The 15,815-nt window shown below is 37.8% G+C and overlaps 1 protein-coding gene across 10 annotated transcripts in view; it reads left to right on the forward strand.

The window, feature by feature from the left end:
• Window positions 1-322: 322 nt before the first annotated feature.
• PECAM1 (platelet and endothelial cell adhesion molecule 1) overlaps window positions 323-15,815 on the forward strand; it is a 35,216-nt gene continuing 19,723 nt past the window's right edge. For 9 of the 10 annotated variants that reach the window (XM_050908202.1, XM_050908204.1, XM_050908207.1 and 6 more), the window contains exons 1-12: window positions 323-525; window positions 666-692; window positions 2,551-2,844; window positions 3,708-4,007; window positions 4,095-4,364; window positions 4,744-5,004; window positions 6,001-6,282; window positions 9,904-10,185; window positions 10,601-10,708; window positions 11,582-11,609; window positions 12,087-12,157; window positions 13,456-13,512. In XM_050908202.1, coding sequence (XP_050764159.1) covers window positions 492-525; window positions 666-692; window positions 2,551-2,844; window positions 3,708-4,007; window positions 4,095-4,364; window positions 4,744-5,004; window positions 6,001-6,282; window positions 9,904-10,185; window positions 10,601-10,708; window positions 11,582-11,609; window positions 12,087-12,157; window positions 13,456-13,512 — 2,014 coding nt within the window. In that variant the 5' untranslated portion in view covers window positions 323-491. The remainder of the gene's footprint in view (window positions 526-665; window positions 693-2,550; window positions 2,845-3,707; window positions 4,008-4,094; window positions 4,365-4,743; window positions 5,005-6,000; window positions 6,283-9,903; window positions 10,186-10,600; window positions 10,709-11,581; window positions 11,610-12,086; window positions 12,158-13,455; window positions 13,513-15,815) is intronic. The other variant, XM_050908212.1, reaches the window with a different exon arrangement.

The following is a 15,815-nucleotide window of genomic DNA, read 5'->3' on the forward strand; positions in this document are numbered from 1 at the left end:
GAGTTCTCCATGTCAGGATGAAGGGAAATGTTTGCTCAAGGATCTGCTGAGGTCAAATAGTGAAGGTAGTTTGTGTTCATAAATGGTTAATCGTGACTTAAAAATACCCATATTGACAGGAACTGCAGGATAAATGTCATTGGAACTTCTTGTTTTTTTAATACACCTTAAGAAATTAAACAAAGCAAATGCATTTGGTGGCGCCCTCAGGAAAAGTCCAGTCACTTCCTGAACAGTAATCTGCCTGTGAGCAGCAGATAGATTCTCATTGTTTGCCATTTCCAGTTTCCAGTAATGGGAACGATTACTTGATCTAGCCAGTTTCTGTTGAAGATCTGGGAAAACTTAAAAATTTTAATGGCAGAATTTTATCTGTTTCCATAAAACAACAGCAGAAAAAAACATAACCTGTTTTTGGTACCTGGAGGCATCACCTCTGATGATGAATATTGTTTTATTTTGGAATTAAGTGTCTGTTCTTCAGGAACGAAATGTATCTTGCTCTTCTGGTGATTTTCTTGCAGTGTAAGTTTGATAACTAAATATCTGGGTGGGTACATGTGTTTCTGGTTTGTTTGGGGGTTTGGGGGGCTTTTTACTGTTTCCCATTACTGTCTCTCAATCTGTAAGCTTTGAAAATAACATTTATTTTCATTTTTTTCCAGGTTCAGAACTTTACACTCAGGAGAGAGGTAGGTAATGATAGGTTTTTTTCACATACAAATTTAAAATAAGTAATTTAGCTAATTCCTCAGTTGTTGGTGTGCATCCGTAACAGAGTTTATCTAGATTTGCTGTACTATAGCTCAGTACGAAATTTGGCCAAGTGGGGGGGGGGGAAAAAAGGTATTACTTGGTGGTGTTTCTTGGTATAGTGTTTAAATGAGAGATGTGCTGCTCATACTTTAATAAACGTCTTGGTGAAATCTTTCCTAGAGTAATTTGGTTTGCTGAGGCATACAAGAGAAGAGATGAGAGAGGAAATTTAATTACTAGCATTTTGTTTTGGTCTTTAAAAAGCCCTCTCGTGCCCACAAGCAAGGAGGTAGAACGAAATTATGTAAGTTAAGGGCACTCTCTCTTGCTCTTTTTCTTGTAAAAGAAAACATCACGTCTGAGCAGAGTACAGAACTTGTGTTCTGAAAGGAATGCATTTACTTTTTACGTTATCATTTTGCTGACTTCCAGCACGTACACTCTGCATACTTCCTTTTTTCCATCACTAGGGAGAAAAGTTTGCCTCTTGTTGCATATAGTCTATTCACATGCAAAAAAAATTTACAATTTTTGGATTGGTTTTATGCCCAAAACTCTCTCTAGCAAGGACAATTTATAAGTAGCTGGTAAGTGTACATGGCAAGGGACTTCTTTAGATGCAGGAAAGTTTTCCTGTTCTAGTAGCAAATTCCTAATACAAATCCTGGCCAAAATGGGCATACCCAAAAGCTGTAAGTTCTAAAGGAAGGGAAAGTGAATGAACTCGTAAATCTTTCTCTATACTTGTTCATCTAGCTGTGTGAATAAAAATATTAATTATACCAGGATTCTAATAATTATAAGATTTTAAGCTACGAATTATTTATCATTGCTGTGGTTATAAACACAGAAGCACTATATATGTATTAATGCTATTATAAACTTTATTTCTTAAAGTGCTTATCAATTTTTAATTTTTTTTTAATAGGAATATTGTTTTCAGTATATTTTTTCAGGCACTAACATATCTAAATTCTAAATTAATTGAAAGCATTGCTTCTGCATTTGATTCTGTGTTTGAATTAATCAGGGTATGATTGCTAAGGACTCTTGAGAGTATGATTGCTGGACTGCCAACAATGTGAAGTTGGGCATGTACATGTTTGCTTGCAGAACTTGAACCCAAATGTCTTCTGTTACACTCTAGTTATCCTAAACTAGAGATTTAAGATTCCCCCAAGCTTGTGAGTTACATGTTTAAAGTGGAATTTGCTGGATGACATAACCCTAACCTTACTTTCAGATAAAAAATACCGGGATAACTCCAAGGATTTCTGCTAATTGGGGATGCATTGGCTTGGGGTTTAATATAACTCTAAGCAGGGTTTTACTGTCAGTTTTCAGTTTATTCAGACAAGTATAAATACCAAATTCTGTTCAACTCTCAGATCTCCTGCCAATTAGAGTCGAAGACAACAAACCATGAGAAATGAGGAATACTGAGAAGTAGCTGCAAACGTATTCCAGTGTCCTCTGTGTCTTCTAGGGAATTTGGTAGATCTGGCCATGAGCATGGCCAAATCAATGATTCTCTCAGTCCCCCAAGGCAAAGACTGAGCAAATGGACAGTGTGTGCTGTGACAATCAGTAGCTGCCTCTAGTATATCCGTGCAGTGGAAGGTAAAGCTGCTACCACTGTCAACATCTGTGAGATCTGACCACAAAAATCGTAACACCTGCTACTAGGGTACAATGAATTAATTTTTGTGATTAAAATGTAGCAGCTTGAGATAACAGTATTATGTTGGACTAATGGAAAATAAATATAACTCTTTTTTTATTTTTTCCATCAAGTTTTTACTTTCAACACAATAGAAATCAAGGTTCAGCCATCTGTCAAAGTAAAGAATGGAGCTTCTATGTCAATTGTCTGCCATGCTGATATTAGCAAAAGTACCAATTTCCAGCTGAAGCATAATTTTACAATTTTTAAGGATGGCAAGCTTGTGTTCATGACTGTATCAGACAAAGAAGATGCACGATATGAAATATCTATGGCTAGATCTTCAGATACAGGGGAGTATGAATGTACTGTGGAAGCAGGCGGAAAGACAAAATCTAGTAACTCCTTACATGTTTGGGTAACAGGTGAGTATTCCTTCAAACACGGTAGTTTTCTAAGACACAAAAAGAGAACAGCCTTCCAGGGGAAGTAATAATAGTGCTAAATAGGATATCTTGCAAAGTGTTTTTTATCCATAGATATCACAGTACTTTACAAGAGTTTAGTAATAAATCTTCATGTTAAGGCACAGATATGAAATCACAATCCCAAGGCTACATGGCAGATCAGTGATAGTCAGGAATACAATCTGTGCCTCCTGTGCCACCATCCCCTCTGTCCTGAGCCTCTGTTCCCTAGCCTAGAGAAAGTATTATTTGTGAAACCTTGCGCCTATAGATCATAAACATGATGGGAGGCGAGCAGATTACTGGAAAAGCTGGAAATAATGTATGGAGATTCTCACCTTGTGACAGCCATTGCCAAAGCTAGTATCAACTGTGGACTGCTTTTGTAGACAATATTATATCAGTCTTGTTCTTCCATCTCTTAGGAGAACAAGGGCCACCTCCATCTATACTCTTTCTAGCCATGTGTTCTTGACTGCAAGTGACATTTTTCCCCTTGGAAAAGCAACTTGGAAAGGATTCATTCAGCATTAAATAGTTACAGGGTTGTGCAGGGCCTGTAATTCTTCTTCAGAGGCCTGCACCTCTAGGTACAGAAGTTGGGATGGCATTTAGTTTCTTTGCTTGCTCATTTCTGAGTGGCAATAGGAAACATTGAGGAGAAAACAGTCTTACATTCAAAACAGCAAGTTTCAAAAGCTCAGTTCTTGCAAATTATTTTCATCTGTTCATCAGCATAAATCACTGCCATAGTCATCAGAGATAGTGTTTATTTCAGGATTATGCAATGTTCTACTTCTTTTCTTGTTTTCTGTTCTAAGGAATGACCAAGCCAATCCTGACTGCTGAGAAAAAAGAAGTTTTAGAGGGTGAAGTTGTGAAATTACGTTGTGAGCTGCCAGAAGAAGTACCTCCTTTGTATTTCTTTTTCCGGAAGATAAAGATGAATTCAACACCTAAAGAAAAACATGTATTTGAACCACACAGAAATTTTTCTGTAGTGGAATTTTCTGTTGAAGAGGGAGATAATATTTTACAATTTGATTGCTTTGGTAGGAGAACTGTAAAACTTGAATTTGAAGACTCAGTATACAGCAACAAAACACTTGTTACAGTCAGGGGTAAGTTGCTTAGCTTTTCTTTTCACATTTCTTTGCTTGCTATAATTAAAAAAGTTGCGTCATGAGTTTATATGTATTCTCTTGCAGAACCATTTATAAAGCCTACTCTGAATGCCAAGCCCTCAAGTAATATTACAGAAGGAGACAGAATACAGTTTGAATGCTCAACTGTGGTAGCCCAAATGCGTGACATTGAAATCATACTCCAGAAAGACAAAACAATACTGAACAGTGTACGAGATGAGAAACTTTTGAAATATTCTGCAGTAGCTACTCTAGAGGACAGTGGTGAATACCTGTGTAAGGTGGAGCAAAGGAGGGCATCTAAAACCACCAAACTGAATGTTGTTGTGTCAGGTAACACCTCTGTTCATCTTAGATTTTACTCAATGGATTAATATTTAAATTTAAATTTGGTAGAACTCAAGATCCAAGTGTAACCTCCAGATCCAAGTGTAAATTTTCCCTAAGTTAAAGGCTATTTAGATTTCAGTTTCTGATTTTTGCCTGCTAATACTTTCCAACTAAAATAATGCTTTCAAATAACACATAGAAGAAGTGGTTCCAAGTGATTTCTAAGTTTCTGTTTTCCTTGAAAATATTATTATATTAAAATAACATGATTGTTTTTTCTCTGTAAACTTTCAGTATGTCCTTCATTCTGTGTACTTTGAGATAGGTAGTCATATTCTTTTAGGCTCAATGTGAATGAATTTGTTCTCTTTTTATCTTGCAGAGTTATTCCCCAAGCCAATATTGGCTGCTTCTGTGAGTAAGCTGGATGAAAATAAAGAATTAACTTTGAGTTGCAGCATTAGTGGTTTTCGGAAAGCTAACTTCTCTATATTACGGAAAAATTCAAATGGAGACACGTGGTTGAGAAATTCTAGAAACTTAACAATGAGAGTTAATGTGAATGACACTGGATCCTATATCTGTAAAGCTGAAGTAAAAGGAATAGTCAAGGAGAGCAAACCTGTAAGGATAAATGTTTATGGTGAGTTGATACAGAGGCTTAGAACCCAATGGTGGGGGGAAAAAATTAAAACCATAAGCTTACAAATAAGTACATCTGTTTACAGAATCAGTCTCTAGTCCATGAACTAGCAGAGTGTCTGTTAGTTCTTGCAATATTAATTTCTGTGAGATGTGCTTGTAATCTTTAGCTGTAGAGGATTTGGCCTACTGTGATCTAATCAAGTCAGAGTTTTCCAGGGCTGGCCCTAGGAGAAGGGAGTTAGCATGTCTTCCTTCTGTTCCCTTGATTCTGCTAGGTGCCAAATAAACTCTCATTCATTACCATTTGCAGGAGCTGGGAATGTTCTGCAAACCTTTCACTCAGCAGTTTGATCTGAAACTCTGTCAGTGTCTGCCTTGAATCCCTCCCCCTGACCCTCCAGGCAGAAAGCCATGAGAGCCAGAGGTCATCCGGATAGCTCTACTCCAGAAAAGCCAAGTTTTTTGCTATCAATACAACCCCCCTCACCAGCACACTAATTATAAACACCCTAGTTTCCTTCCCTCTCATGGAACAAGTACAGTCAGTTCTCAAGTCTGTAAAGGGGGATTAACTGGGTTGTGACTCACTGTGCTGCAGAAACAGAGGTCCCTGATTAGGTGCTGCAGGATCCATCTCAAGTAATACATGCAGTGGTACTTGCACATATTTTGACTGACTGACTCCTTGGGTCAGAGCTAGTTCTGGAGTTTGGATGATCCGCAGCTGTGTCACTGATCCTTTTTTTGTTTTGCTTTACATTCTCCTTGTATGCTATTTTATTGTAAGTCACATATGTTCTATTATCTATGTTTTTGTTTTGTTCAAGTTACCCCCTGCTTCCATTCTATCAATCAGGGAAAGCTTCCCAGTATAGGCTGTGTGTGCAAACTAGCTAAATATTGTATATTTACATGTTTTCTATAAAATAATATTGTATCTTTCGGTCTTATGCAGTGTAATTTGCAACAATTTTTTCTTTTATTCCCCTTTTAGCCCCAGTCTCCAAGCCAACTCTTTCCGTTGTCAGTGGTTTACCGGAGGTGGTGTTAGGGAAGCCTCTACGGTTAATCTGTCATTCAGTGATGGGAACACCGCCAATAAAATTCACATTCTACAAAGGAAATGAAGTTAAGAAAATAGTAATTAATGACACATATGCTACATTCTTGGATGAAAATATTAGACTAAATGACAAAAGAGGATACAAATGTGATGCTAGAAATAATCATTCCAGTGGTATGAAAACTAGCAATATTCTAAACATCACAGTAATAGGTAAGTCTGTTTAATTCTTCTTCTTGTCTAATGTCATACTTTGATTTTTTGAAACTGTAGCAGCAAATGATGGACTAAGCAAAATGGATGTGAAATGTTTACAAATTTTTGCTCACTTGAATTAAAAATAGTTGGAGATCTGTATCACAGACTATTTGTCGTCAAAGTAAAAATCCTGATAGTAATCCGAATCAAGTTAACTACAATTGAGTTTATTTTAATGTTAAAAACAGATCTGACTTGAAATCTTATAGAAGCTGTTTTAGTAAAATTAATGATTAAAAATTTCAGGACCAGATCATTTTTCTTCATGTTTGACTTTCATAGGACTGGATTAAATGTATACATTATGATATTGGAGTTAGTCTATGGTTTTACTCACTAAAATAATTCAGCTAGATAGATTTCTGGTAAAAGACATAAATCCACACTTTTAATAATCCCTCTAAATACCTCTGTTATTAGTTGCAGTTTTCAGAGCCACTGAGCGTATGTTCAACACCAGAAGCTGCAGTTGCTAAGTAGCTGTGAAAGTCAGTCTATTATTATGCCTTATTAGCAACTAGGAGTTACTGTATATGAGCAAAGTCTCTGATCTGCAAGTAGATGTGTGAAGTAGAACGGGAAAATTCCTCTGCCCCTGTGCAAAGTTGGTAGCTGAAGATTTAAAAAGAAGATGAATTGGAAGTCCACAGAAGAAAGCATGACGTCTGAAATACGCTGGGAATCTTAACAGTAGTCCAAGAAGGGGAATGCAAGTGAAAAAGCTGTGATTTGCAAATGTGCTATTGGCGGATATGAAGAGAAACTGAAGCAAATAATAAGCAGGCCACATAAGAGTTATCAGTCCTGACATCGGTCTTAAAACATGTGCCTGTGGTTTTCCCTGTCATTACGCATGTAAGGGAGCATCTTGTCTTGGTAGGATTTTTTAACCAGTACACCGTGTTTCTGTAGATTTGTTTGGTGCACTCAGAGCAGATGGTAGTGAGGTTTCATGTGACGGTTCCTGGTTTAGATCCTAGTGGTTCAAAGATTTGGCTCAAGAAAATTCTGTCACTGATTTAGATATGTTCTGTCCCCATCACAAGCAGTTCCCTGTGTGCCCAAAGAACTTATTTGTTTACAATAGGTTTTGCTATAGGCCTTAAGGAAGTTTCTTTGATATCCTGTACCCAAGATATGGATTGTACCTTGAATTTAATTTGAAAATCTAAGATAAATAATTGTAGAGAACAGAGTAGCTGTTTGAGGAGGCATACTGAAGCCTTCTGCACTGGATGAAGGTCCCTAACAGTTGCAGGCTTCATGTTGACAGATACTGTCTTGTTGGGGTTCATCTTTAATAGTGAATGAGGTAAGCAGAAAAAATAGTCTCCTACCCAAGCAACATAAAGCATTGATTGTGGCTGCTGCTTCTGGAGGACCTGAGAATATTCTTAATCTACAGAAGGAACCAACTAATTGTAGGTATTGACCTTTTATTAAAGGAAATAATAATTTGTCTGTAACACCTGCAAAATGTTTGTCTGCTCAGCAGTGTCACCTCTCCCTTACCTGGTTCAGAGTTTGTCAGTTTCATCAGTCTGATGTCAAAAAATTTGACTATTTTGGTAGTGTTTCGGCAATACGTGGTGAAAGATCAGTGGAGCTGTGTATCCTATGCATGTTGTTGGCACCTATGTTGATGTCATTTGACCAGATAGTAACCGCATACAGCTATTGCTAAAAAATAGTCCTTTGGGACTGTAAGTAAGGGAATTGGTTATGGTGGATCCACTTGTAGAGCCATTTTAACCCATATCCTTGGCTCCTTGCTACTTTTCTTGAATGTATCAGTAGTACTTTAGATTTACCTAACCTGATTACAGCAAAGTAGTCCAGGACCAGAGCAGAAGTCTATTCTTGACCTATTGAAAAGAGAGAATCTTTCTTTACCAAGGAGTTTTCAGTTTTGTGTCCTGGCTTGAACCTGAATTGTGTTGGTTTTAATAAGATAAACTTGTGGTTAACAGGCTGGTTTCTTTCTGAGTTTTGACATTGAGTTGTATATGACTAGAACAGATACATCCAGAATTGTTGCATTTCTTCCGAGTCAGTTGGATTATTGCACAGTTGAAGGACATGCTCCCCACTCTCTGAGTCCGCAAACAGGTCTTTGAATACAGTATTTGCATTTGCCTAGACTATAGAAGTAGGACTGCACCTTAAGTTCATCAGTTCCACCAGGATATGCTTTGCTAACACTAGAGAGAAGTTGAATGATAAAACTCCGAAGAGATTTATCCAATGAGATTTAAAGTCAAGGTAATTTGAAATAACGAGTAACAAATAAACAAATGCAAAGCATAATCTTAGTCCATTAACAAGTGGGTATTTCTTTGCTGGAACTAGTGTATCCCAGCTGTTAGAGCAGTGGTTCAGGATATATTGTGACACTGTTTAGAAGTTCTGAATAGGAAGTCACGTTTTGGAGCCTGGTGAGCCAATCTTCTGCAGTCCACCACTCCTGCGGTGGTGGCTCCAAATTCTCTGTATTCTGTCCTTTCTGTCTGTACCAGATCTGAAAAAAGACTTACGTTTTATAGGGCAATCCTCTCTATCATGGGATCAATCATAGTAACCCACGTCTTATATCTAAATCTGCTTCCTGCTTCCTATCTAATACAAATACAGTTTTCATGACTAGCATCTTTTCGTATCAGATTTGTTTTCCTCCTCCTGCTTCTGTACCAGTGTTGCCTTAATGACTCCTCCTTTACAACTGCCTTGTCTTATCCCTGACCCTGCCCCAAACACATTTATAATATTTCCAGAGAAATTTTATTTAACGATTTTAGCAAAACAGATGCTTCATATCCCAAACATTTTGTGAAACTACTAACATTTTACATGCCTTGCATCACAGAATGTATGCACATTTTTCCCCATCTAATTATAAGTGCTGATGCTCATCTGCTCCTACGCTAGCCCTGTGTATGATAATATACTTAATTTGTAAAACAGCAGACTTAAAAACCGTATTTTGGCTATACATATTCTTACAACTTGTTCAAATGCAAACTAACTTTTCTCATTGTGTTTGCTATATTCTGTAACCATTAGAATTTGGGACTTGCTTATACCTTTGAAGAACTTGATCCATTATATGCTGATATTCACTACTGTATATTAAATGTTACAAGAAAGATATAATACAGTTAGCACAAAATAGCATAACTCTACATAACTATGAAAGCATAGCTACATAAATTGAACTGTAATTATTTACACTATCAAACTGCTGAGTGTATTATTTCTGAAAATTAAATAATTTATAGGTTGGGGCCTGAGGGGTATCCAAAGGAGTTTAAGAAAAGAGGCTGACTGACTTCTGTGGAATGGATATAGTTTCCTTCTGTGTCTGCTTTGCTTCTTTATAGTGCCCTCTCTATTTCTGGGTGTATAAAAATATTTACTGGAGGATGCTGTTCGGCAGAGACTGTTCAGAAAGATTAATACTGTGCATTCAATCTCTGTTTAACTAAGCATTAAAGCAAGTATTTCTACAACACAGTATTTTATCATCAAAGTTATTTCTAATAGTGCTAATATTTGTTTTCTTTGTGGTTTCCTCTGTAGTACCAATCAGGAATGCCAGCTTGGGCAGTATTCCGTATGGAGAAGTGGAAGATGGCAGTGAGACTGTTTTTCTCTGTTCTGTGAAAGAAGGATCTTGGCCAATCCGCTTCAGGATTTTTAGAAAAACTGATCATGAAGTTCTTCTATTTGAAAAAAGTGAAAATGCAGACAGAGTCATGTGGCGCAAGGAAGCAATGAACAGGCAGGACACGGGGACATACTACTGCATGGCTTCTAATCGAGCTAATGTGGATGTGAAAAGCCATCCAATAACCATCAGTGGTAAGCTGACTTTTATGATAAAGCTGCATACTATGTCATCATGACAGGCAAGGTCATGTTATCTGGGACGTTACCAAGTATAACTCTGTTACTTGGTTTTGTTCCACCATGGTCAGAAGTTAAACAGAGACATCCACTTATAAACAGAGATTGTCTAACTTAGATAGAAAAGTTTAAGGGATGCTGAAAAGCCAAAGGCGCCAGATGCAAGCTAAAAGCAACCCATTGTTGTACGAGTTTTCGGTCACAAAGGAGAGGCTCACTAGTGAACTTTGCATGCAAGTCTCCTTAAAGTTCTTCCCCAGTATGTAAGAAGGCCAATTTGTAGTAAAAGGAAAGGTCAGGAACTGCAGAAGTTGGTAATGATGACCTGTCACTGTACATACTCTCTTAAACATGTCTTTCTTATTTCCAGTCATCTTAGCGGCTTGGCAGAAAGGAGTCATTGCTGCATTTGTCCTAATACCTATTGCAGGAGCAGTAACTGTCACTTTATGGTGGTTTTTGTGTAAGAAGAAAAAGGGTAATGAATGGTTCCCTTCTATTTGTTTGGTGACAAATGTATTACAGTTAAACTTGCATTTGTTTCAGGAGCAAAGGCTTGTGGGGGTGAGGCTTCAGGAGATGACTAAATAAAATTTTAAAAATCTAAAAATCTACTTAGAAATGCCGGGTGGCCCAAATTAAGCTGCAAGAGTGCTGAAGCTTTCCAAGTATATTGGGCAGAATGGGAGCATCTAACTAATGGTGCTGGGAAGGCACTAGTGAAGCAAAGGTTATTGGAGATAGGCCAGAATTGCTCTGTTCTGATGCAGTCCTAGGTCTGGAACTCAGTCCCATGCAATGTAGAGGCAGACAGGGCCTGATGAGTTTTTTGATCCCTTATAGAGCTATGACAATTTGATTTGGGGTCCCAACTCAGGTGTAATTGAGATACGTCTCTAGTCCTCATGAAACAAATTTAAGATTATTAGGTTGCGGGGTTAGTTTTTTTCCTCCCCACACTGTAATACAGTTTCACTTAGGGATTTGTCTTTTATCATTAAGGTATTCTTTCAGATCTTGTTCTTTCAGAAAATAAGTAAATCTGGTTTGTCCTGTGATATGTAGTACATTGCAAAATATTTGGGAAAATTTGGAGTATCTGGATATCCCAGACTGCTTAAATTGGCCAGGCTAAAGTCTGGGGTTTAGGATCTTAGGTTCTCTGTGAAAGAAATTTAAGGGGCCTGGGTGATAAACAGGATATAAGACACTAGGTAAATAATTTTGTGATAGCCAAGAGAAATTATTCTGACTTGGGTAGATAATCACTATGTTTTTGTTTTGATTTTTATTTTTAAATTCTTTTACTTGTGCAATCTATTAATAGATGCTTTTATTTTTCTCTGTCAAGCTAAAGGACCATCCATGGAGATGTCTGGGTAAGGTGGCTTGCTTTATGGTAATGGTGAAGTATTTCTGTTTAAAGGGCTGGAGGCCTTCCACCGTATGAATATAGTTTATTATGGCACACACCTGCAGACAATAGATGGTTGTGCTTCATGTACCACCTGCTAACACAACAACAGGATGAGGAAATACTCTAAAAATAGAAAAAAAAAAAAAAAAAGGCCAGCTAAGAGAAATAGAAGAATGTCAGGCCTGCATTTGAATGCATTTAGATATGGAATTAAAAATACAGAGGTCTTTAAGAAGAGTAATGCAAGAGGGAACATTTTTGGCCTTAAAGTTTGTTTGTGCTTCTCTTAAAGACAAAGGCAAAATTTTCATTAGCTTCAGTAGTTAAGAATGTGTGGTAGTCAGCATAGACAATGACTGATCTTTGCATATCATCATGTTGCTTTTTTTATTGACTGGTTTTGGATAATTACATCAACTTTTATTGGTTTGCTTTTCAGTTCTGCCTTGGCTACAAACTTAACAAGTGAAAAACTGACAAGACAGCACAATGATGGAGACTACTATTCAGGTAGGATATTTTGCTGTAAGACTATTAGTGAGTTGGCTTAGTTAAACATTTATTTAAAGTTTTGGACTTACATGGTTGTTGTTTGGATAGGACCCAGTGTTTTGGGAATACAGAGGAATACCAGTAACATTCTCCCAAGTATTTTCTATCATTTTGTCTTTGTACGGTTTTTTATAAGCACGTCTTATACAAAGATTGGTTTATAAGTCTGCTCAGACACTTCTACCAGGCAATCAGTTAACACTATTACAGATGGAGAAATCAGGGTGAAAGAAAATTACTTTCTGGTTTTGACAGTTTTGACACAGCTGCAAGAAAATTATTTCGGAGAGGAAATTTGAGTTGTGTCACATGGTCCTGTGATGTGGCCACAATATAGCGATGTTAACTTGCTATGACTGGACACCTTTCATTCCAGGATCTCAATGCACTTTACAAAGATAGGTGGACATGTTGTTTAGAGCACCTAATAGAAACAAAGTTACCCCTTGGGTGTTTTTTAGCTGATCATTTAAAAAGCCACATTCTTCCCATCTGTGTGATATGAATGTCTTAGGTGTGAATCTAAAAGTATGTGCTGGTTTTGGCTGGGATTGAGTCAATTTTCTTTATAGTAGCTAGTATGGGGCTATGTTTTGGATTTGTGCTGAAAACAGTGTTGATATAACACAGGGATGTTTTAGTTACTGCTGAGCAGTGCTTACACAGAGTCAAGGCCCACCTTGTTCTCACCCCACCCCACCCCACCAGCGAGTAGGCTGGGGGTGCACAAGAAGTTGAGAGGGGACACAGCCGGGACAGCTGGCCCCAGCTGCCCAAAGGGATATTCCATACCATAGGACATCATGCTCAGCATATAAAGCTGGGGGGAGAAGGAGGAAGGGGGGGACACATTTGGAGTTAAGGCATTTGTCTTCCCAAGTAACCGTTAGGTGTGATGGAGCCCTGCTTTCCTGGAGATGGCTGAACACCTGCCTGCCGATGGGAAGTAGTGAATGAATTCCTTGTTTTGCTTTGCTTGCGTGCGTGGCTTTTGCTTTACCTATTAAACTGTCTTTATGTCAACCCACGAGTTTTCTCACTTTTACTCTTCTGATTCTCTCCCCCATCCCGATGCAGCGGAAGTGAGCGAGTGGCTGTGTGGTGCTTAGTTTTCAGCTGGGGTTAAACCATGACAAAGCAGAATTTCTCATATGTAAATAAACATAATGACAATAGGAGTTGCAGCTATGTAACTCATTTATTTTATTTGCTATAATAAATACTTTGTCAGCTCAACTTCTGCTTTAATATTTTAGGATCAGGTTACATTGAAGATACTGAAAATCACATGAAATCAACAGATGAGAGTAAAGGTAATTTCATACTTAAACAATAGCTTTTAAAATTATTTTATGATTGAAAGTTGTGATGTTTTCTAATGGTAGCAATCAGGATTTGATAGGTCCAATCCTTTCCTTTTTCTCTTTGATAGTGGGGAAGACTGCTTTGCTGAGCTTAGATGTTTTTCCTTACGTGCAAAAGACAATGATAGGGCCCATTTACCAATTGCATTATGAAGTATAATTAGTTGTGCTGGATTCCCAGGCCATCTAATGAAGGATGCTATAAAAGTACAACTTAGACTCAAAATTTTATGTTCTATACCACAAATATTCAGAATTTTTAAAAAATCTTTTCTACAGACTTCTGCTTCTTTTACTTCTCTGTCCTTTCTTCATTTCTGCAGATCTTGAAATATTTAAGCATTAAACCTGAAAATAATCTGCTATGAAACCTGAATAAAATAACCTGCCAAATACCTTGCGACACCATGTGGGTTATATATATATATTCACTACAAAGTGTCAAGTATTGCATCATCTAGCACATTGTATTCTTCAAGACTGGTGTTTTTAAGATATTTAGTCAAAGAATAGTACTTAAATATGTGGGTATTGCCATCTGAAACATACTTTGTCCCATCTATTTTTGTTTTATATTGATGTGAAAGTGTTCTCATGGGTTTTTCAGATGCAATTTCTGATGGCTTATAGTACATTTTGATGCGGTTGTCTATTGGACCGTGAGTTGAAAGATAGTTGGAAAGGCATCTAGTGTAACTAAAGATCAAAGTTAAGCTAAAATTAATCCAGAGCATGGAACTAGACTCTTGCATAAGCCTGTATGCTACATAGGTGGTAGGAATTTCTAATTGATAATTCTTTGATGCAATTCTGAGTGTGCAGGGCAGCATTGTACCACAAAACTAAGAGAAAGTTACTGCACTAAGTTAATTTCACAGGAAAACTTGGAAACAACCTTTGGAAAGTCCAGCTCAATGACTCTTGTTTTTTCCATTGGATCCTACCTGTTTCAGATGAAATGGGCTCTGGTCTAATGATCTGCCTGTGTGCCAGAAATAAATGGGTTCGATCCCTACCTACTGTGGACTGGGCAGCTTCATTAAAACCAACTAGGCTATTGCAGATCTCTCTACCAGATGTGAAAAACAAGTCTATTATTCATATACCTCTAAAAATAACAGTATCTATTCTGCATTTGTGTGGCAATAGCTTTTGCTTCAGCAAGCAAAAAGAAGGAGCTTATAGTCGGTGCATGGAACTTATTCCATTGTGGCCTGAATAAGTCAAATTAGAACTAGAGAGACATTCTCATGTAAAACAAACATACAGACAGCAGAAACATAGGAACATAAGGCTGTATGGATCATTCAGAATCACTGCTATTGTAGGAAGCATGTCATTTAAACTTTGTCATTAGCTAATATGCCACCTTAAACACTGCTTTTGTTTTGTTTAGCTTTTTTTCTTTTTCCTTCTCTCACCAATGCTATTGGAAGGCTGCTCCAAAACTTTGCTGTTCTAATCATTAGATTTTTCTCTAATTTCTGTTCTAAAAAATCCACAAGCAGTTCTGCAGGATTCCAGTCTCGATGACTGTTGTGGTTCCTTCCAGCTTTTACAGAAATCTGGTAGAAAACCATCTCTACCCTACGGAAAAGACAGAGTAGAAAGCAACAGCTGTTTTTCTTGTGTCTCTTGTATCCAGGTAGCCAGCACTTGTCAGCCAGTAGTCTTAGTAAATCAGGTGTCTAATCGTTGTCAGGCTTTCTGTGGGCATTGTAGCACAGAAGCATTTTGAGGAGGAAGATGGGTTGCCATTGTGGATGTTCTATGGAGAGCTTGAAGGGCAACATAAGAGAAAAGTGCTGAAATTGCTTATTGGCAAAGCAGAAATTGAGAGTATGAGAGGTGATGAGGGAGGCCATGAAAGACTTGCAGAAGGCTTTAAATGTGAGGAAAGTGGAGAATGGGAAGTGTCCTGCCATAGCAGCCATAGAAAAGGAGGGAAAAGTAATGGCAGGGAGAGAAATAGAAGAGAGGGGGGCTGGAGCTGGAGCAGGAATATGGGAGAATCGCAGATAATTCCCTGCTCCATTTGTGTTGTGCCACTTTTGAAGGTGTTAAATTGAAAGCAAGAGTTTTAGGCATAATTTGGACGTCCCACAGTTTCAGAAATCTGGCTTGAGTTGGTTTACTGCCTTTCAGATTGGGATGACCCTTAGGAATGGGTTGGCCTTACAACTCTTAACAGAGTAACTCACATCTGCCATAAATAGGGCCTGATCCTGCACCTATCAAAGTCAATGAGGACT

The sequence above is a fragment of the Gymnogyps californianus genome, chromosome 19, assembly GCF_018139145.2.
Source record: "Gymnogyps californianus isolate 813 chromosome 19, ASM1813914v2, whole genome shotgun sequence".
Classification (NCBI taxonomy): domain Eukaryota; kingdom Metazoa; phylum Chordata; class Aves; order Accipitriformes; family Cathartidae; genus Gymnogyps; species Gymnogyps californianus.